The sequence below is a fragment of the Stylophora pistillata genome, chromosome 2 (genome assembly GCF_964205215.1).
Source record: "Stylophora pistillata chromosome 2, jaStyPist1.2, whole genome shotgun sequence".
Taxonomy (NCBI): Eukaryota; Metazoa; Cnidaria; class Anthozoa; order Scleractinia; family Pocilloporidae; genus Stylophora; species Stylophora pistillata.
In genome coordinates, this window is record NC_142520.1 from 27,614,126 (window position 1) to 27,636,555 (window position 22,430).

The 22,430-nt window shown below is 38.6% G+C and overlaps 2 protein-coding genes and 1 pseudogene across 3 annotated transcripts; 1 reads left to right on the plus strand and 2 right to left on the minus strand.

Annotated features, from left to right (window-relative positions):
* Positions 1 to 639: 639 nt before the first annotated feature.
* On the minus strand, positions 640 to 10,328 carry LOC111333695 (cathepsin B). The gene is made up of 9 exons (XM_022939330.2): positions 9,984 to 10,328; positions 8,420 to 8,541; positions 8,067 to 8,182; positions 6,946 to 6,975; positions 6,168 to 6,334; positions 5,810 to 5,962; positions 4,050 to 4,137; positions 3,226 to 3,266; positions 640 to 837 (listed from the first exon to the last, which is right to left on the minus strand). Exons 1-9 carry the CDS (start codon positions 10,207 to 10,209, stop codon positions 728 to 730), a joined length of 1,053 nt encoding a protein of 350 aa, XP_022795065.2. The 5' UTR covers positions 10,210 to 10,328; the 3' UTR covers positions 640 to 727.
* Positions 10,329 to 10,469: 141 nt separating this feature from the next.
* On the plus strand, positions 10,470 to 19,831 carry LOC148738136 (uncharacterized; annotated as a pseudogene). Its single transcript, XR_015996292.1, has 4 exons — positions 10,470 to 10,951; positions 17,737 to 17,990; positions 18,108 to 18,173; positions 18,995 to 19,831. The product of XR_015996292.1 is annotated as an uncharacterized LOC148738136 (transcript).
* LOC148738137 (uncharacterized) lies at positions 18,172 to 22,201 on the minus strand. Its single transcript, XM_088747681.1, has 3 exons — positions 21,345 to 22,201; positions 18,543 to 20,927; positions 18,172 to 18,449 (listed from the first exon to the last, which is right to left on the minus strand). The coding sequence occupies exons 1-2, from the start codon at positions 22,159 to 22,161 to the stop codon at positions 20,515 to 20,517; spliced, it is 1,230 nt and encodes a 409-aa protein (XP_088603807.1). The 5' UTR covers positions 22,162 to 22,201; the 3' UTR covers positions 18,172 to 18,449; positions 18,543 to 20,514.
* Positions 22,202 to 22,430: the final 229 nt, after the last annotated feature.

The following is a 22,430-nucleotide window of genomic DNA, read 5'->3' on the forward strand; positions in this document are numbered from 1 at the left end:
ATTTTGACACACTGCCATATCTTTGTATTGTTCATAACTAAACACTTTTTAAAATGACAGTTAAAACAATGAAGTCTGTAGTTGAGCCAAGTGGCCAGGCATCCAGAGAAAGCTTTTCCCAGTCCAGCACAAGGTTCTAACAATTTGTGGGTAACTTTTTACCCTCCTGGTTGTATAGAGGCACTGTGAAAGTAGAGTGTTTTGCCCAAGAACACGTCATAATGAATAGGCCAGGTCCTGAACCCACATCTCCTGGTCTGGAGTCCCATGCACTAAACATTAGGTCACTGCATCTCCCACTTAAACTGACAGTGCAGCCTTAATGAAAGATATAAATTGGAAAGCTTGATGAAATGAGACACCTTCCTAATGTAAATTATTTAATCAATTTAATGTTCTTTCAGTGTTGGTAATGCAGAGATTCAAATGTTGTCCATGAGTTGTTCGTTTTTCATTTACTTCTATTAGCCATCTAACCCACATTTATTTGAATGAATTTTTTTGTTCCTAGTCATGACGTATCTGTTCGTCAACAACCTGAAAGTTTATGCTTGCTTCACCAGCATTATTTTAAAATTTTAGAAGGAAGTTTTATTTAACCTTTAATTTGATTCTCTTGAAAAATTACTGAAAGAAACATTGCTGTAAAATGATAACTTTTTATTTAAGACAATACTAACTACAAAATCAATTATTTTATCATCATTTAGACAACTGAGGTTGTAGTTTAAAGAAGCACATCATCTTTCTGGGCTTCTTCTGCCACTTTTGGCATGCCAGCCACAACAGCAGACTCGATACCGCATTCATCCTTGCCTCGAAGAATCTTAAAATATCCTGTTTGGAAAAAAATAAAAGAGAACTAAGGGCTGATGATCTTGGGCTTTCTTCAGATGGTCATGATAGCCTGGGCTCTTAGCTATTTGCAGTTAATTGTTTGGGCTCACACGTAACTCTTTGATCCCCAAGAGTAACAAGCATCTGATTTTTCCTCACAGTATCAGCCCTGAATTACAAATAGAAGTCACATGGATAAAGGAAATGATTGCCAACTGAAGAAGCTCTTGATTGTTAAGCAAATTCTCCTTGTCAGCACCTCGGGAAATGGGTAAACAATCTAGGGGATATGCATACTGATGTTAGGGAGTAAAGGGTGTTGAGCTTGAACATCAAAGAAATTTAGTTTCATTTCAAAGAAATGCATTGTGAATGTGGGGAGTGAGTGTGTGTCATGGAAGTTTACATCAGAGGAAAACTGTTTTCAAAAAGAGATTAATGAATGGTGAACAAATTATCACTTCTGTCAATAAAATCAAATCTTCATCCCCAACCAGGCAACCTCTAGGCATTTGAACTTTTGAAGATTGGTTTGTTCAAATACCTGCTCCACTTAACTCTTTTGTAAGAGGCAAAATCAGCAACCAGGACTTTTCTACACATTGACCAAGCTTTAAAATGTAGACTTTGTTCACCTTTCAGGGCTCGACGTTACAACCTGTGGGGTCGCCAATGCGACTAGATTTTATTCACTGGCAGGCCTGGTTGCCAGGCTGGCCCCAAGACTTTTTGATTTAGTTTTAAAATTTCTTATTGAGTTCAATACTCCGATACTTTTGCGTTCGCATATGAAGCCGATGAAATCGTGTTCCATTCTCTTTTTGGCTACTTTATTTACTTGCTCAGTAGCAAACGCAAAGTGAAATCTACATGCACGAGTCACAATAGTAAACTTTTTTAATGCAAATTTCTGTTGACATTTGCGCCCATGGCGACAAAGCGTTGCGTGACGACCCAAATGAGAGCTTTGCTGATAAATTATTGTGATTAATTGTATTTTATTGACTTCTAATAAAGTACTGTTGAGGTCACGCTGTTTGTCGAACAGACTTCTTGCTAAATCAACTTTTCCCCGAAACTATTGATGATCTTTCCATCACGTGCTAGGCAACGAACCAAATCATGTTTCACCGATGTTCATTCCTGAACATCAATGTAAATGTGGGATGCAAAACAAATGTTTGCAGATTTTGTTCTTTAATAGCCTAAATAGGTCTTTTTGTAATTCCAAAAATTTGTTTAACTGCAAGTGTATTTTATTTCCTGAAGCTTGAATAACTCTTTGAGGGAATTTACGAGTCACTAGTTACAGCTGCCCACGGGTAAGTGTTAATCAATGCAAATGGCCAATGGGCGAGAACAATGGGAAAGGAAGCCTTAAAGTATCAATAAAACGTTCTTGCAAAATAATTTTTCTAAAGCGACGGTGTTACAGACCCACAGAAAGATGGTCTCCATTGGAACTTCTTCAACAGAGTATTTCAGGTAAAGGATCTACGGATTGACCATCACTAATGGCTACAACACTATAAACGTTCTCACAGCATGATGTGTGAAAGGGAAATTCAGCATTTCACTCGCACCGAAAACGCTACGCATCATTGACACATATCCAACATGTATTAAAAGTTGTAAAATTTTCTCCAAAAATATTCTTTAATTTATACTTGAGTGGTTACTTGTTGTACACAGCCTGTCACAAATCGAACCACAAATCAATAGTTACGAAACTCGAAACATGTAATTCTAAATCAGTTACTGGGAAACAAGGATGGTTGAAATTACGACAGATTTATTGCAATTTATATTTAGATCTGTTCATGGAAAAACATCATGCTCCTCCAACAAGTATATTTGTTGACAGATTGTACTTGTTTGGTTAGTTGTCCACCTTCACTTGTACCAGTTACCATTTCTCAAAACAGAAAACTTAAATTTCATAACAACTAAGTGCCATTCTAAGAGCTATGTAGAAAGTCAATCCTGAATACAAGAGTCTCGTATTCAGGATTGACTTTCTGTAACTTCTTGACGATTTTGTTGAGGTTTATTAAAAGACCTTTAGTGTATTATATTCTATTTTTTCTTGAAGATAATTTTTGGCAACTAGAATGCTTGTCCTGGCGACCAAAAATGAAAACTTAGAGGCCAGGTGGCCCCAAGATTTTTATCTGAAAGTCGAGCCCTGCCTTTTCTTCTAAGCCATTTGCTTGCAGAAGTGAGCTATTTACCATTAACACCTCTATACTTTAAGATAGAACACTTGTGATCTGTGGGAAAGACTTGACACTTCTGCTTCAAATTCCCTACCCCACTCAGGCAAGGCTCAAATTCCCCAAGGGGGGGAGGGGTCCATTATTGTTAACAATGTTGTATACTTTCAATTACCTTTGTCTCCCCAGTCTGTGTTCCAGGAATTGGCCACAAGCCTAATGAACAAATAACAAGATGTTTAAAAGACCTGTTTCTGCTTTCAAGTTCTCATGAGGTAATTAAAGTCATAAGTGATAATTTATGGTTGAGTTTTGACTATTATGATTGAATGACTTGGAACTGTTCTTACATGGAAGTGTAATGACATGGAGTATTTAAGTAGAGCTACATGTAGACAATTGAGAACAGCTACACTGCACATAAGCCAGAGTATTTCTACATTATAATTGCAATCAAACAGAGTTGAAACTGCAGGGGTTTCAAAACCTGTGGTCATAAGTGGCTACTGATGATGCAAGAGGAAGCTGTGCTCAGAAAAGGGAGCGATAAGTGAAACACAAACACGAAAGCCTACTTGCAGGCTAAAAAAAATCAGGCAGGAGGAGGTCTTGTAGGCAGCAAACGACTGCTGATAACCAAGTTTTAATGAAACCCCTGGAGCTGACAGTAAGCAATCCAGCGTGAAGATGACCTGAAACATTTATCTTCAGCTGCAGAACTTAACTGTGACAGTATACAGAGTAATGTCAAATGGCAGACAATGACTCTGACTCTGTTGCTACTATTCAGTGGAAAAAAAACCCTTTCAAAATAACTACAGTTCTTTTAACTTCACTAACATATTTCATTCAACTTGGAAAAACAGAAGAGAAGACATCAGATTCTGTGGTTTACAGGTGAAGGCCATCATTGTCACAATTAAGTCTTGTCTTATAGCAAACCTGACTTTTCAAAATGGTATTTGACTGAAAAAATCAGTAGTATACAATTACACTTACCAATAAGGTGTGTCATTCTCTGTACCCCAGCCTAGGATCTTAATGGCATGGCCACCAAGAAGTACACCTGTTGTGTGTTGATAAACACCTACAGGATATAATACAATCACACACTGGGAATTAATTACAAGGACAAGTTAAAAACATAAAATCAATGAGACCTTGTAAAGTAAAACTGAAATGTTTATAATACAGATGAGGACTCACAATAATCACAATTACCATAATGAAAGTTCCAGTGATTATGCACTGATCATGATAACAAAAGTGATATGAACAATTGATATTGAGTGACAGTGTGCTGTCCAATCAATGGCACATTTTGAAAAAGAAAGAGTTCGTTTTCAGTCTACTTTTTAGAAAAAATGGTCCTCTTGGTCTTTCAGTACATAAATACATCATCTCCCTGAGCTAATGACTGAACAACAGTTCAGATTAATCTTATAGGTGAGTCAAAAGATTCATGAACACTGAAGAGAGAGGTGAAGCTTCACAGAGTATGAATATTAACAGCCTCCATGGGCTATAATAACCCCCAGCTGCAGCTACAAGCAAACCTGAATTAAGCCATTACCCCACCAATAAAGGTTGATCACAAAGTGCAGGTTCCAAAGAATAGGGGGTACAATAAAAAATAACTTTGGAAGAGAAATATAGAGTTAAATTTTACTTAAAAGATTATTCCTAGTTTTGTTGAAGTAGTTCTGCTCATAAAGGCTGTTTACATGCCGGATGATGTTTTATCATGGATTGGACAAAAAGAGTCATAAGGACCAAGTTAGCAAGGTTGCGTTTACACTGCAGTTTATGGGGGGCCGGACCAATTTCTTGCATGGGACTGAAGTATTTGGTACAGCCGTGTGCTGTTATCAAACATGTGTAATTCTTGTAAACAAAATGGCGACGCGCGTGATGCTAAGTCATGGGTACGGGCCCGTGTTTTTTCTGCTTTTGGGGCCATAGACATTTAAATTGTTTTGGGCAAAAAATGTGACGTCCGTACTCCTTTTTTGACATGTCCGTACCTGATTTTTCTGCCGTGTAAACGGCCTTATAGTGACTGTTTTATACAGGTGCAGGATGATACAAAAAGGCCATTGGGACTCACTCCATGATGATTGTGACTGCTTAAAAGGGGTGACTGCTAAATAAAACTGCTAAGGGGAAACAAACTCATGACTTAGACAATGGACTGCTTAACACGGGGTGACCACTTAATTCCCTTACTGACAGAAAGATACATAAAGTATGTGAAACCAACTATTTGTCACATATATGTTACAGTACTGCACAATGTCTGTGATGGTTTTATTCATATCTGCAGCATATCTGCAATTATGCTTGCAGATATAATTCACAGATATGTAGGAACTTCTTTCAAAATCTGCAAAGTATCTGTGCAAATCGCATATATTTAACAGATGTAGCTAATAGAACAAAGAGTGAGTTAGAAATTGAGGACCCATCTTTTGCCATCAGCTGGGACACTTCTAAGCAATAATGTTTATGATGTTCTTTTGCTCCTCTCTCCTTTCCCATATTGCCAAATGCTGCTGTGTGTCTGCCATTTTGCAGACCAATATTGAGAGGGACAGAGAAGGCAGTATGTCTCAACAAAATGTGTCCGCCAGTGGAGGTCGTTCATCTCTTCGCTTACACAAGGCAGCTGCATGGGGGAGGTTTAACTACAAAATTATATCATTGCCTAAGAAAATGAGTCTGGAGAAATGCAATTTATCAACATTGTTGAGAGCACTCACCACTCTTGTAAGAAGGAAAGTCAGAATAAACTGTGAAAGCTCCCTCTACAGGGCCATTTGTCATGATTTCTTTTTGAATCTGTTCCACTGAACTGCCCACATAATAACTGCTCTTTCCATACCTCTTATCATCTTCATAACTAACATTATAACCTGTTAAATAAAATATCAAATAATCAGAAAAGCTCACCGGACAATTGATAACTGAGATAGAATTATGCTCAAGGAAATTAACTGGATCAGTTCATCAGTACCCTCTCTTGGCAAAGTTAATACATCTGTGAGACACCTCATCAATAGTGTTCTTACACAAGTTTTAAGCAACATTGGTAAAATTTTTTTTAATAAGTGATCTTGCCTGGTTCGCATTTCTTTTCGCATCTAGGTGTAGGAACAATTGTTTTGCTACAAGGTTGCAGTTTTCCCACAACATGGTGGTCACAGGCTTTCACCAAGTATGGCTGACATCCTTTGTGGGAGTTGTACTGTCCTCCTGTAACTAAACCGCTTTCTACCCAGTATCTCCTGAAAAATAGGAATTTAAGTCATTATTTATTGCCTGGGGAGTGGGTTTTCATGGGAGAACAGAGGGGTAGGGGGGCAGTTGTCACTAACCAATATAAAAGGGAACTGTATAAAATTGACTGCAGATCATGGGGAATCATTGGAATACTCTCAAGCCTTAGGGGGAGGGGGGAGGGAAGAGGAGAGCGATACTAGAAGTCAGGCAAATGCTACTGTGCAACAACCAAAATTCATCCAACCATTTATCAGGTGATAAATAATGACCATTACTCTATTTTACTTGTCTACCAGTGATACTTGCATGAGCTAATTCAGGATAACGCTGATGTTCAAAACATATGTAGAGACTGCAGGAACTAGCCCCTCCAAAGAATACCTAAACAAACTTGCTCTTAATCCATTTAATTTAATACAAGATAATCTTTTTTCTTAAAATTAAAATATATAAGGAAGAATGCTGGAAATGTAAGCTGATCAGCATTTATTAATAGTTTTACCTAAATAAAATATTCAAGCCAAAAGAGCTGAAATTGTAAGAAATTATAAGACCTTGAGACTTCCTGATAAAATTAACTGATAAAATTAACCAGTATCTACTATGAACAAAGTACCATGCAGATTCGGGAAATCCTCCATTGCATCTGAAATAAATGAATAAGAAAATTAATAATAATAATCATGACAAAATTAATTAGAATGACAGTTGCATTTTTTGCACAGAGACATGATTTCTATTCTTTTAATGTAAGGTTCTTTCAGGCCTCTTTACAGGGCCTCTGAAATTTGCAGAAAATAAAAGAAATTTCGTGGGATTTGAAGAGACAAATTCGTGGAGAAAACGGCCGATTTCGTGGGAATTTTCAGGGCAAATTTTCGTTGAAAAGCAAACATGAAAGCAAAAAAGAAAGGAATATGGCAAGTTTGATTCAAATCCTTCTGAAACAATTATATACAGTTGTGCAACTCGTGTGTTAATTGCCAAGAAATGAACTGCAAGTGTCTGACCACGAGGTGTTTCTTAATAGAGATCTTCATTTGCTATTTCAACAAAGATATGCTCCAGAAATGCACCAATGGCAAAGCTTTTCACATTGCGGCCAGTGCCCGGGTTTTTGTAACATAAATATAAGAACACCTGGTAGTCACTCGCAACCTCATCCCCAGGGCTCTCTCCACTTTCAAAATGGTGGGCGAAGAACACTCATGGTAGGACGAAATTTCAAGATAAATTTGCAGATTTTATGGTAAGTAAACAGCTCCAATAACCGAAATAAGTTTCAAATATGTTGTGCCGACATGTATTTGGTAGAATTTCTGGCGAATTTCGCGTGTTTTTGTCAATTTCATGGATTTACCTGAATTTCGCGGCTCCGCGACTGCGCGAAATTTCAGAAGCCCTGTCTTTACCCTTAAAGTCCCAGAAGTGACCAAAATGTGACTTCTCCCTAAAATATCTCTAATTGTAATCCAGAAAACAGGTATTGAAAAAATACTCAAACTTATAACATCATGCAAGTCCAAGTTGTTATCTTGATCAAACACCAAACTCTTACAACTCATTTATAAGGAAATAAGTAGCAGCTAGAGGAGAGAATTAGTAATCAGATCTAAGGAGTCAGTTGACTGGCCAAAAACTGACCATCAAAACTAAAATGGCAATCTCCTTATCAAAAGCAAATTTCCATGGCCATCCACCCCAGCCAACCTATTCCACCCATCCCATTCCACCCACCCCATTCCACAAGATCCACAGCAGGAAAGTAAGTCTTCAGCAGAAATATGAGGTGTCAGTTTTCCATTAGACATTATACAGATTCTGTCTGTCATAGCCTCAACAGCTCCAAATGCCTGTAAAAGAAAAAAAGAAAAAAATTGTCCTCTGCAAGATCAGCAACTCTTAAACACTTGAAACCCAGCTGAGTAAGTTAGAACCAGCTGTTTTAAGAATTATTTACCAAACAAAGTTGTAAAAGTAATATTAATCACAAGACTAAATTGGATTAGGTTTTGTGAGAAAACCTTTCCTTATCCAGGAAAATTTTACATCCTCAAACATAACTGTCGAGCTAAAAAAGGCAAACTGACCCAGCAACTTCCACAAGAACCTTGGTCACGGATTTCCTTTGTTGATGCACAGTTGGACCACTGTTCCCTGGAGTCAAACGAGGATGGTATCTCATTCTCCACTACTTCATATTCTGTATTCGCTATGGATGCAAACCACAAAGGCCATTTTAGAGACCGCAGTCATTTAATTTATTTCGAAAGGGGAAGGTCAGAAACTTTTGATAGTGTCATGCTAAAATTTTACCTGATCACCCCATACAAGGCTCTATGATATAATTATACTTTCATGATGCCCTTGCATTGGCAGTCAATTTTCTATTATGAGGATGGCAAGGGAGGGGTGGGGGTTTCTAACCAAACACATCATGCTGAATTTCTCTATTAAATCCCCTATCACAGATAATTTTTAACCAATCACGCATCGAGTAAAAAAGATTAAGTGCACCAAGCTAGCAGTGTACGATTTCATCTTATCTGGCATATTATTTAAAATTGAATGAATTGCATTTCACTTGTCATATTGCTTTTAGCTAGACAAATAAGAGATGACTGACTTGTTGAAACTAAACACCTCAAGAGTGTTTTACTCAGGCTTGATACTGCAATATCTCCCATGGGTTAGGGGGAGAGGACAAATGACATTCAGACTACCTCCTTCAAGTAGGTCAAAGAGCATTCACTTATCATGGAAATAATGTATCACCTGCTTGTAAAATAGTAAATTACACATCAGGTTGTGATGTTCAGTCCCCCGTTAGGCAGAAAATTTGGTTTCAATCATGCATCATGTAGCAAATTTTGCGGCCATCACACATAATGTAAAAACCCTTTGCCACCCTCTGTTATCCCCCACTCCTACTCTGTTGGCAATAATTGATCCCCCTCTATTGCCCCTGAAAACCATGTGATCCCCCACCAAAATCCTTCAGCACCCTTCCCTCATCATAAATTGATTGGTATTTTGTGCAGTATTTAGAACAGTGATTTTGGGGAGGGTTTTATTGCTTCTCCTTCTCCTTCCACTCTGGTTACTAGGCTAATTCCCCCTAAGGCACCCCCATAAACGAGGAAATATGGCTCTGATGCAGTGACGTCGCATCCTACGTAATTTTATCCAGTTTTCGGGATTACGGATTTTCTGTGACCATGACGGTGCATTAGTACCACGGCAATTATAAATAGCAAACGTATATGAAGATTCGGCTTAAACATTTTAAGGTGGCGATATAAAATGTCGTTGTCGTTGTTTTTTTTTTCTTTATTGTTGTTGTTGTTGTAGTAATTAAGCTTTGAATCCTTTTGGAAATTTTCCGCATTAAAACACAGAGAACTCGATATTTCCCATCGAGCTTAATTTGCTACCTTCCTTAGGCATATACCCACCCTATAAACCTAATTGTTCCCATTGAGCTGGGTTATTTAACTAACAATAAGTCATGTTCTAAGCAAACCATGAGAATCGAAAGCCGACATGCACAGTCAACCTTGGCTTAAATGTGTACAAAAAAGAACGCGATCACAAACGTTCTAGAATTATTTTAACCTTTTACGACTGTGTACGCGTACGTGTTGAATAACAAACCTGCCAAAATCCCCAGCTTTCTTGGCTTTGGTTGGATCTGGTCATCTAACGGGACGCCGCACAAACGCTTGAAGTGCGCAGCATCGTAGCCAGCGTAAAGTGGATCTGCTCTCCAAGTTGCGTACGTGTTGATGTAGTCAATCGCTTCTTTCGTGAGTGGTTGGTGAAAATATTTCGCCTGAGATGACGCGAGCAGCGCCACCAGAGTCACAAACAGAACGGCCATGGTTAGGGGAGACTCCAATTCCAGAGAAGATGATTTCTTTTGAGGCTAACAAAGCGCGAGCGTCCACATACAGTAAAGATTGCTGTAACATATATATATATTGGGTAAGTTAGGTCACAAGACTTGTGCGGAAGTCACAAGATCTGAGGAATTTGGGTCACGAGTTTTGGTTCTCGAATTTCACTTTTGCAGCCAATATTAGCTAACTAAGATGCCTAGAAAACAAAACTTGCTAAATCATCGATCAACATGGTGTTAGCCTCGTACAGTTCCAATCTTTTTTAACGATGTTAAGAGCTCGCATATAAAAAGCAAAGATAGATGTTACTTGTTCTGTCAAAAGCTCTGTACAAAGAACAAATTCTTGAATCGAAGCCTGGACCTTCGTATTCCACGCTAATTGATTAAAACAGTAATTGAAAGTGAATGGGTTACATGATAAACATCCGGCCAGAAAGCATATTGTGATTAAGTAGGTTCGAAACGAACATGTTGTATTCTAAGCCCAGTCGAAAGATGAAGAAAATTACGATTACTTTTATTTTCTTCTTTTTAACAGGTGTGGGACAAAATATATATGTATGATGCACGATCCTCGCAGTAGATAGCGCTATTTAAGCAATAGTGACATTTAGCACCAGGGTTTTCAGCGGAAACCTCGAACGGCAAACCGGTGGAGGTCAAGTGAACAAGCCCTGCGGTCACGTTCGGAGTTTTCAACGCGCGTTTTCAACGGCAAGAGGTAGGTTTTCACGTTAGTGATTTACCTGAACGTTTTTTTATCCTGATTTTGTTTTTATGCCACGTATAAATCCGAAATTTATGTAAACCAGTCTTTTTAGGACAAGTTTAGACATATTTTTTAGTGAATGAGTGAAAATAGGACTTCTTGTTGCCTCTTCAATTTCATGTTTTGGCAAGAGTACCATATAACCCCATACGTTAATTATGCATTCAGTCTTTGTTCAATTAAAACAATAGCGATAACAATAGAACTCCGCAGAGACTAGTAGTCTTTGTTTTGAAAATTTGGATTTTTTTTCTAAGTCTTTTTTGAAACAGAGTAAATTTGGCGCGTTTTGGCTTTGCAAAACAGAAAACTCAAGTAATTTTCCAGAGGTTTTTAATTTTGAAATATAACTGAATGTTCAGTTTCGCTTCGAAAGTGTAAAATTGGCCGGAAAATAACGCTAAGTCTACGGTCAGGCTTTGAAGTTTGTCAATGCAAAGTTTAAATAAATGTTGTGTCTTACCTGTTTTTGTGATTTTGGTTGATTCTTTCATTATCCTTTCGTGTCCTAGTGATGAAAATTGTTCGTGAAGGCCGGTGCATACAGCGATGCAAAGAAACCTTTGTATCTAGTCTTTCTGGACTTCACAAAGTTGGGCGATACGTTCGATAGTGTTTCCAAAGGGATCGTTTCCGTAGTGCTGACGCCACATATATTCTTGTAGGTAGCCATCGAAAAGTCCTTTGGATGTTCCTGTTTGGGGCAAACCTCGCTTGATTCCCCACCATGTATTTTCGATACCATGTGTGTGCGCACCGGTGAATTCCGGCGCATTGAAGCCATTCCATCGCAACCCTTTTTTGAACATCGCCACTCGTACCCGTCTCGCGATGAAGAACGTCGCGTCCAGCTAAGTTCAATGCTGCGCCCAGCTCGAGGACATTTTACCGACGTCACAAGCAGGTTGTGATCCTTACACCACTGTATGCACCGGTCGTGATCCGATAATATTCGAGAAAGTCGAATAAAATTCAGTCTCCCCATCTCCGAGTTGTTGTTGTTCTTCTTCCTTCTATCTTCTTCGTTCGTTGATGTTATTAGAAAAAGGTATCAATAAATTTTGTTTTCTATGTGGTATTTGGCCAATCGTAGAGAAGAAGAAATGCATTCTTTAGTGCAAAGGGGACCTTTGGTGCATTATATCAATGCACATATTGTTATGAAAATTTTTTTACTGAAAGGTAAAAGAAAATGTAGCTTTTGGAGAGGAACTCCTAACTGGTTTGCATAGCATAGTGGTAAGGCTTTGATAATTGTCTCATAATAACGCGTTGTCTGAGGAGCGATGGTTCAAGGCTCAGCAGAACTGCCAAGATGGTAAAAAGGAAAAAAAAAAAAAAAAGAAAACAGAGGAGAAGTTAGGAACGAAGGGGAGAGGGGAGAAGAACGTGAGAAAGGAATGAAGACGAAAAAGCCGCTTTCGATCAATTTCTCTTTTATTGAAGTAGTAAGTACTTATTAGTAATGTATATATGCTAAACCCGTGGGAATAAGTCATTGTCTTAAAAACAATGGGGTGCATACATAATTAATGAAATTGAATGCATAATTAATGTATGGGGTTATATGGTACTCTTTCCCATGTTTTTTTCGAAGTTTTCGGTCGCTAGTGGCCTTCTGTGAGCTAATAAATGAGGTTTTCCTCACCTTTGAGGATTATTATTCAAGCAGCAGTAGATAGTATCTGAGAAAGCGTAAAATTTTTTTATAAATCCAGGGTATCACGTATAAATCAATTCTACATAATAATGTACGAAGCCTTCGACGTAACCTTGAAAATTTGCAAGTACATTTACTGGATGAACTAGACTACCACTTCAGCGTAATCGGAATAACCGAAACTAAAATTACAAACTCGGCCAGAATAGACTTTAATCCACATATACCTAATTACCAATTCGAACAGGTGCCAACTCCTCTTTCTTGTGGAGGTGTTGGTATGTATGTTGACGCCAGTTTAAATAGCGCTTTATACTAATGACGTCATGAAATTTTAGACCCCCCGCGTGACTCAGACAAACAAACTCCACTTCTTTGAGAGCTACAAGGGAAATGGCGAGTAGTTCGCTTATTCCCTTACAGTTCTGACCGAAGAGGACGGCGTTTCTGGCTCCAAATTTGAAAGAGAACCGGAAGAATACACTGTAGACCAGCTAAAACGGTGGTTAAAATGTAGGGGCTTAAAATTAAGCGGTAAACGAGAAGATCTTGTACAGACTGTGTGAGATGCGGGAATTATCACACCCTTGATCCGGCAATCGATCATGGAAAATGGTTTGCTGCCAAAGTTTTTCAAGAAAATTCTGATGTAAACAATGTAAAAAGGGGGTTGACAGGCCTACACGACTCCCCAGCGCGTGTTTAGAATAGCCTATTCAAAGTTTGGCTCTCACGAGCATGTTTTGAGCGATCGCCCTCTTGTAAGATACGAGCGGCGGATTTTTGTATATTTCGCTCAATACTGATTGTGTTTCTATTATATGCCAGTTCATGTAGTTTATGTAGTTAATGTTCAGGCAGTTGTCATTGAATAATTTCTGTTTCTTTGACGCTGAATTTTCTCTTTCTTTCGGTGCTTTCCTCTAAGGAGCATGTGCTCAACTTACTTGCGCTGGTCTTAGATTTGCCTTTAGTGGATCGGGAAATTCGGCTGTTGGACCTTTTCCGCCGGGCCAGTGAAGAGCACAAATATAACTTAAGTGTTTCTTGTTATGTTTTTCTCCGTGAAAAACTCATGCGAACAAGCCACCAGCCAACGCTTGCACTTTGCCATGTCTCGCGAAGGTTTTGGGAAAGGAATGAATACTTTCTTCCCTAATTCCTTTCACTCTTTGAGTGATTTTGGCCATTTATCTGCATATCTTGAGTCTGTCTTACACTCACCCCAACAACAGTGTTTGGTACTAACCATGCCCCTTCCTTTCAGAACGCCAAGTCATTTTTTGACGAAATTCTCCGTCGTTTTGTTTTAATTTTAGAGCTCTCGCTCATACATTTCCTTAAGCTGGTCACAATGTTTGTCTGAGTCTGTGCGGGGGGTCTCATAGGTTACACGTAACAAAATCTATTTTTAGTAATAGTATAAAGCGCTATTACACAGTTCTCGAAAAAACCTCTAACGAGGCTTTCCAGGCCTTATGGATTGAACTCGAATTTTTAATAGGTAAAAATGTTATATGTGGTGTAATCTATAGGCAACATACTTCTCCTGAACAATTTCAAACGTATTTCGATATGACAATAGAAAGACTAAGCTCTGCTAATAAACCGATATATGTCATGGGCGACTTCAACATTGATCTCCTCAAATCTGAAACCTGTGATTTTTCTCATAACTTTCTGCTGTCCCTGCAAAGTTACTCCTTTTTTCCAGTAATTGACAAGCCTACAAGAGTCCATAATAATTCTGCCACACTTATTGACAATATTCTTGTTAACAGCATTGGCTTTAAACTCTCCAGCGGCAACATTGTCTCAGATATAAGTGACCACTACTCTCAATTTTGCATCATCCATTCTCCATCTTTAAAATCTCGCTATCAGGGGACTAAAATCCGTGACTATTCGAGATTCTCGGAAGAAAACTTTATCAGTGACATTTCTCAAACTGACTGGACCGGTTTGATCTCTAATGGCTCTATTGACAAACGCTTTTCTTCGTTCTACAACAGATTGAATAAAATTGTTAATAGACATGCTCCTCTCAAATTTGTATCAAAACGCAAGGCCAAGCAACTATCTAAACCGTGGATAACTAGAGGTTTACGTAGATCAATAAAAATTAAGAACGATCTCTTTTACTCTGGTGACACGGCTACATACAAGTTGTACAGGAACACAATTTTAAGCCTTACTCGCCAGAGTAAAAGACTTTACTATCAATCCTATTTTAGTAGCAACCTAAATAATATGAAAAAAACTTGGGAGGGGATTAACACTTTAATTAATAAGCACAAAAAGACTAAGCTCGTATCGTCGCTCCAGCTTCCAGACAACCAGGGTACAACACAAAACCAATCAGAAATAGCTAATGCACTGAATTATCATTTCGCATCTGTCGGACCTAAACTTGCAAATAGCATACCATTATCCACCAGGGACTTTAAGGATTACCTAGGGAATTCAAATTACACCAATTCTTTCTTCTTTGACGCTGTCACTTCTACTGAAATTGAAATGGAAATTTTGAGTACTCAATCAAAAAAAGCCTACGGACTTTATTCATGTCCAGTTCGTCTTTTGAAGTCCGCACGTCAAGCTTTATCTCATACCCTAGCTGAACTAATGAACATGTCCATTTCAACTGGTATCTATCCCCACAAATTAAAGCATGCTGTAGTAATTCCAATTTATAAAGCGGATGATGAAACTGACCCAAACAATTATCGCCCAATATCGTTACTGTCCGTGTTTAATCGAATATTCGAAAAACTAATGTACAAACGCCTAAAATCTTTTATAAATAAAAATGATATATTTTTCACATCGCAATATGGATTTAGAGAGAACTGCTCAACTCAACATGCAATTCTGGATATTCTAAATACAATTCAAAACAACATTGATAAAAAATTATATTCCTGTGGCATTTTCATTGACTTGAAAAAGGCCTTCGACACAGTTGATCATTCGATTTTGTTGCATAAATTACACCATTATGGAATTAGAGGATTGATTAATGACTGGTTCTCATCATACTTGTCTGTCAGGATGCAATCAACCCAAATCGGTTCTATTGTCTCTAGCAAAGAGAGAATAGTGTGTGGAGTCCCTCAAGGTTCTATACTTGGTCCGCTTCTTTTCTTAATTTATGTCAATGACATGCATCGTTCCTCTAAAAAGTTTGACTTTTACCTATTTGCTGATGATACCAATTTACTATATGCAGAAAAAGATCTAAAGAAACTTGAAGTTGTCGTCAATGAAGAGATTTTAAAGTTGTGTGAATGGCTGAATTCAAATAAATTATCTCTTAACGTATCCAAATCTAATTTCGTTATTTTTCATCCTTATCAACACAAACTATACCGAGAAGTAAACCTTAAAATACTTGATAATAACTCGGAGCAATTGGTATCTCTTGAACGTAAGACATATGTTAAATACCTAGGTGTTCTCATTGACGGTAATCTCTCCTGGAAGCATCATATTAACTACATTTCCACGAAAATAAGCAAAGGTATCGGTATTGTTGCAAGGCTAAGACACTTGGTACCGCTCACTACTCTTATAAACATTTACCGCTCGCTCATTGAACCGTATATTTCCTATGGTCTCGTTGCTTGGGGCCAAGCCGCCAATACTCATCTAAACAAAATCGTCATTTTACAAAAGCGGGTTCTTCGTCTAATGCACTTTTCCGATTATATATCTCACAGTGCTCCTCTTTTTAGTCGTTCGGGAATTCTACCGATAAAAATGCTTTACTTCAAATTGGTTGCCTCTCTGTTACATGACATCAGAAATCGCTGTGCTCCTCTCAATATTTCTGAACTTTTTACTCACTCTGAACAGGTTCATTCCTACTCTACTCGTTTCTCAGTAGCTGGAAGCTTTTATATAAAACAGGCGAGAACAAATCATCAGTTGTTTTCCTTTTCTAGAGTTGGTGCGAAAATATGGAATGGCATCCCCCCTGAAATTCGTAAGCTAAAGAAAGCACCTTTTAAACGTGAGCTAACTCACTTGCTTTTGAAAATTCTTGAAATTGAGGAGATGAATGTTGACTTGCGCTACCTTGACCTTTCTAGCTTATATTTGTATTTCAACTGATTAGCTTTCTCTTTGACCTGTTAAAAACTCCCTTGTGTGACTGGCTCAGTTAAAACCTTTAACATGATTATTACTACTATTATTTATTATTTATTTTTATTTGCTCATTTATTTATTTATTTCATTGTTGCGTGTGTGTGTGCGTGCGTGTGTGTGTGTGTGTGTGAGCCTATACAGTGTCTGTTTAGGTAGCCCGCCTAGAATAGCTTTGCTAACTGCGGGTTACAAAAGCCTTTATTTCTTTCATTTTAAAAAAATAAAGTCAATGTTGTTGTTAAAAAAAAAAATAGCGAAAATCAGACCTGAAAAAAATCAGGCCTGTACGGGATTCGAACCACTGACCTCTGCGATACTAGTGCAGCGCTCTATCAATTGAGCTAACAGACAGACAGACAGACAGACATCTATATTTATACAGGATAGCCCCTTCAGTGTAGTAAACACTGGTATCAACGGGGGTCCTGTTACCCACCCATCCCACCCCAGGGGAGGACATCCATCACACAGTAATCTCGTGCGTGGGAAATTAACGTCTCCTGCCCCTAGCCCTGCAGGAGACGGGACCTCCATTTATTCGTCCCTATCCGAGAAGACTAGAATATCTAACCATTACTTGATGTTATAGAAAGGTAGCATATTCTTCTCAATTATTTTAAGACCCTGAGTGTTGGTCCGGCCGGGGCTCGAACCCTCGACCTCCCGCACAACAGTCCAGCGCTCTAACCAATTGAGCTAACCGGGAGGCCAACTGGGAGCAGGCCGTTGAGTTGATTCGTAATAAACCCGTGAAAGTGATAAATCAGATACAATGAGATATATGAAGTTCATATAAATATATGAACTTCATATATTTCATTGTATCTAACAAAATATATAGTTGTCATTTTAAATAGCCATTTCTTTCTTTTGTGTATGTGAGTTTATTATTTGTTTTTGTCTTGTTTATTTTTCCTTGTTATTTCAGTTTCGTTATCACGACCATCAGGAGGCTGGAATGGGCTTCGGCTGGCGATATATATATATCTCATTAACCAAGGGCGAGGGCCGTACTAGGAGAATAATAGGGACTTTAAGATCCACTACGGCGAGGCTCTGGTACGGCAAAAGTGTGAAAGATTACTTCCGGTGACGTCACTACTTACAGTTCGAGCAAGGTTTCCTGCCGTAGCACGGCTGTCTGATGCGGGAAACATGGCGAGTTGACGGAGTGTTCACTACGTGAGTAAAACTATTGTATTTTTATCGGATCTTTTATCGTTAGAATGGAAAGGGGGCATAAAAACGTTAATTTGTACTATATTTTAAAATAATATGGGTTTTATGACGTTCTTTTAGCAAAAAAAACTTGCTGGAAGTGTTCCGAAAGATGGACAAGTCAGACAAGCACACATCGCAAGCATTGTAAGTTCGAAGTTGTTTTTACTTTTGCTCACTTCTAGTCTCTAAAACACTGACGTTTAGCGAAGTTCCATGCAACTTAGTGTAGAACGGGTGAATGCTGCAATATAGGCTGACTTGGTTTGAAAGAGAAAACTGTTTTTCTTTCGATTTTGTTCATTTTCTGTCGATTTAAGCTTAAGCTTACAGCTGAGTGAAATCACTTGACTTGGTTGTTGAGTTTGCCCCTCTTTCAGAGCTTTATGATGATAGGCAGTATTTCTCTCTTGAAATTTGCTCCTGAATAATGACAAAAACTTTGTTAGAACACATCAGCATTCATAGAACATTTTTTATTTTAAGGGCTTAAGATAAGGTAAACCAATTTTTCACCTTCTGGTGGGATGCTTTGAAATTACAGATATGCACTCTTTAGCAAATCTAGGCGCCGGTATATGTAAGCTGATGGAAACTCTAGGATATTTTGAAGTCGTGAGGGAAGTTTTTCTCCTGATCTGAAAAAAAAAAGTCGTAAAGCTAAAACAAATGTACGCATAATTGTTGACAATGTATCAGACTCAATGTCAAACCCAGCATTTCCACTTGTAACTTAGAAGAGACATTCTACTTTTGCATCTAAGCAGAGGAAAACTTTATGCTTATTTCAGTTTTACCCAATAGCTTTGGTTAAAAATTTAATCCTCATTTTGAAAAGAAGTCGTGCTGGTTAATGCCCAGATAGATGATGACATTCTTTATTTTTCCAGAAATTCCAGTGTCACAGGTTACTGTTCTTTTTTCCTACTCACAAGAGCACTTGATTTCTATTCTATTATTTTTATTAGGAAGTAAATGCAATGGACAAGAGAGCATGGTGTCCTTCTTTGCCGAGAAGTCCTTGCCCTAGAAGTTTATAAACACAAGAAGGGAACCAGCGAAGCAGGGCGACTTTGGGATGAAATTGCCAAGAATCTTGGAGGGTGCCAAACTGTCTGATTTAAATCTAATTTATCTCAGCGGGCCGTCAGGGAGAGATTTAACCTTATTCAAGGCAGATTCAAAGAAAATGAAAAGACAGAATTGGCTGCATCTGGAATCTCTGTACCAGAACAAGATGAGCTTGATTTACTTCTTGAGGATATAACAGAGAGAAAGAGATGGTATTGCAAAAGCTAATGAAAAGAAAGGTCAAGAGAAGGCCACAGTAGAGGATATTAGAAACCAAGCTTTGGAACGGATGGGGCAAACAAAGAAACAAAAATCTGAAGATGGCCAAGAGTCAAAGGAAAGAAAATCCAGGAGAAGCAGTAATGAGGCTCTCCAGTTTATGCAGGAGAAGGCCAAATCAGACATGGCTTTAAGAGAGGAAGAGCTTAAGATAAGGGGAAAAGAAGAAGAGTCAAAAGCTGCTCAGTTCACAACAATGTTCACTCAGCAGCAATCCGTCTTGCAGGCAATGGCCCAACAGCAAGCTCAACAGCAAGCTCAACAGCAACAACATAATCAACACATGCAGATGTTAATGGCACAGCAAAGTCAGGCATTGATCTCTGTCTTAGAAAAACTCTTGCAAAAAGAGTGACTCAAAAGAGTCTGGGATTTTTTTAAGAACAGTTCACTTTCACTGCATTTGAGTTTTATAGTAAGAGGTGTTAGATTAAAAGGGATGTGAAATCACGTACTCCATGTATGATTGTTATTAGCAAAGTTGTGTTTTGGAGGCAGGTACAGGACTGTATTTGAAAGGTGGTTCAGTTTGGATGTGCGTGGAAGGTAATCAGAATGTGCCTTTATTTTATATTTGTCTTTTTTAAAAAAAAAAAGGTTAACTGGCTGTGTTATGCAAACAATTGAATGAAAAAAATGTTTCTCCTATAGGACATGCAAATTGTTGTGTTACTGGTTCAATTTTCTTTTCGTGGGGACAAGGAGTAAGGGCTTGTTCACACCAGTTGAGCAAGCACAACTGCAATAATACCCAACTTTGACATCTCTAAATTGTGACTCAGGCTTGGGCACAAGCACAAAAGACTTAAGACATTGCATTATCCTTGTGCTTACACTTTCCTTTTGTAACTGAAATGCACTAATGTAGGGGCAAGTAATATAAAAACTATTGATTTTAGGGTTGTGCTTCCTTCGGGCTGATTCACCCTTGTTGAGAACTTGAATCTAGTGGCTCTGCTTATGTCCTAGTGAGAGCTAAGGTTAATAGTGTCATGGCATATGCAATTCTTAAGATACACCTATCTGGAAAGTCTAAGTATGTGAATAACAAGGTGGGGTGCACAAAAAATATGGCTTTTGCTTTCATAAATAACCTTGAATTCAAGTACTTTTGAGATTTTCCATGAATTCAAGGGTCTTATGCAAAATAAGTTTCAAGGTCAGGAGGATCACACAGGAAAAAATCTGAGGTTGTGTTTCCATATAGACATGTTAGCCCATTTCTAAGAATAGCACTAACAATGTACATTTTCCCCACACTACTCAGTCCCAACTTTAAGTTCTTCTTAAAGTCCAGAAACTTGAAGTAACTTATTATGTGTCCAAACAGCCACTCCACACTTGTTCTCACTCTACTCATAGCAGTATTGTAAGCTTCCATCTGTGGGGTTAAAGCTCCATTTTTAAATGGACATTGAAGGTGTACACGAATGGGGTAGGCAGGATCCCCGTAAATACAGAGTGGTTGTCCAGCCAGGCTGAAGGCATACTGATTGAGGTCACGCAATAGGCCAGAATCAGCCAGCATACCTGCATCATGCTTTCTGCCCTCTGCAACAAAATTCATGGAGGCACTGTTAAAGTTCAGTCAGATAAGTGAAACCATAGTCTTATAACATTTTCTTGAAAGAATATTGAAGCATTGAGGGTGTCAATGGAATAGTTCATTTTTCTTGAAACTATGACAATTCAGGGAAAAATCAAACTATTCATTTGCTTATTCATATATTATGAAATATTGAAATTATTAAAGGAAACATGCTTTTCTCTGGAAATAGTCAGCTTGGCTATGAGAGTGAAATGTTTTTATAAGAGGGTGTTTTAATTTCTCATGAAAAAGCAGTTGTATGTTTCCAAGAAGTCTTATTCCATGCAATTTCCCACGATGAAAGGGAAAAACAAACCACTTTGGCAGTTGCCTCCTCACCCTGACCCCATATTCAATTTTCTAAAGAAAAGGCAACTTACCAACAGGGCCATACATATTTGCAATCATTCCATTTGGGGTAACAACAGACTGAAACTTGATTCCATGGACACGTTTGTGTCCATTGTAAAGCAACCTCTGGTTAAGAGTGCCGGGCCTACAAACAGGGCGAACTGTCCCATCAACAAAACCAAAACAGTTATCAAGTGGGCTTCCTTTTCGGTGAACAACTTCAGCAAATCTTTCAAGATTGGCTTGGCTTAGCAGCTGATGATTCCACTGCAGAATGCGATGACTGTGAACTTGATAAATATAATCTAAAACTTGATTCGTTATCATGCACAATACAGGAACGGGCTTAGCGAACAAGTGGACCATGTCACTGTATCGGCAAGGGTAACACAACCGCTTCAAAAGCATACACAATCCTTCGGTTCCGTCACAAATTGTCCCTTGGTGACAACTTATAACAGCAGGAATCCGTAAAGCCCGAGAAAGTCTTGGGATGTCTGCTTTCTTGAACCAAAATTCGGACAAACATTCATCTTCGGTCAGGTTTTCGAGGTCGAAACGTGGATACAACTCACACGGCAAGTCCAGGTTTTGTGGGTTGTAAAGGTCGTATAGTAAGAGAAATTCGGCGTCATCGAGGACATTCATGTCATAATAGAGCATTATAAGCTCTCTCAATTCTTTCCAAGAGACCATTTTTTCTAAACAAACATACGTACAACAAAAAAACTTGGAGCAGAGTTTTATTTGTTTATATCGAGTTCGACTTCGCCGTACTACACAAAACTTAATCACTTTGAGTTTGGCGGGAGACGGCGTAGTCGGCCAAGTCTCTTTCGGTTGCATCAGCCGTACCAGAGCCTCGCCGTACTGGATCTTAAAGTCCCTAGTGATTTGCTTAAACTCCCTAATATCGGCGAGCGCAGCGAGGTCCGTACAAAAAAGACCGAGGGCCGATATTCTTCCAATACGGTCCCAAGCAAGCTCATCCTCGGAGACCCAGGGGCTGAGTCGATTTCAAGTTAGGGCATGAAGAGCCCCTGAGGACATTGTCTTACAAGACTATTTCCAAACGGTCGCAGTCGTTCTGCCATCTGATTGGTGCCAGAAAATCT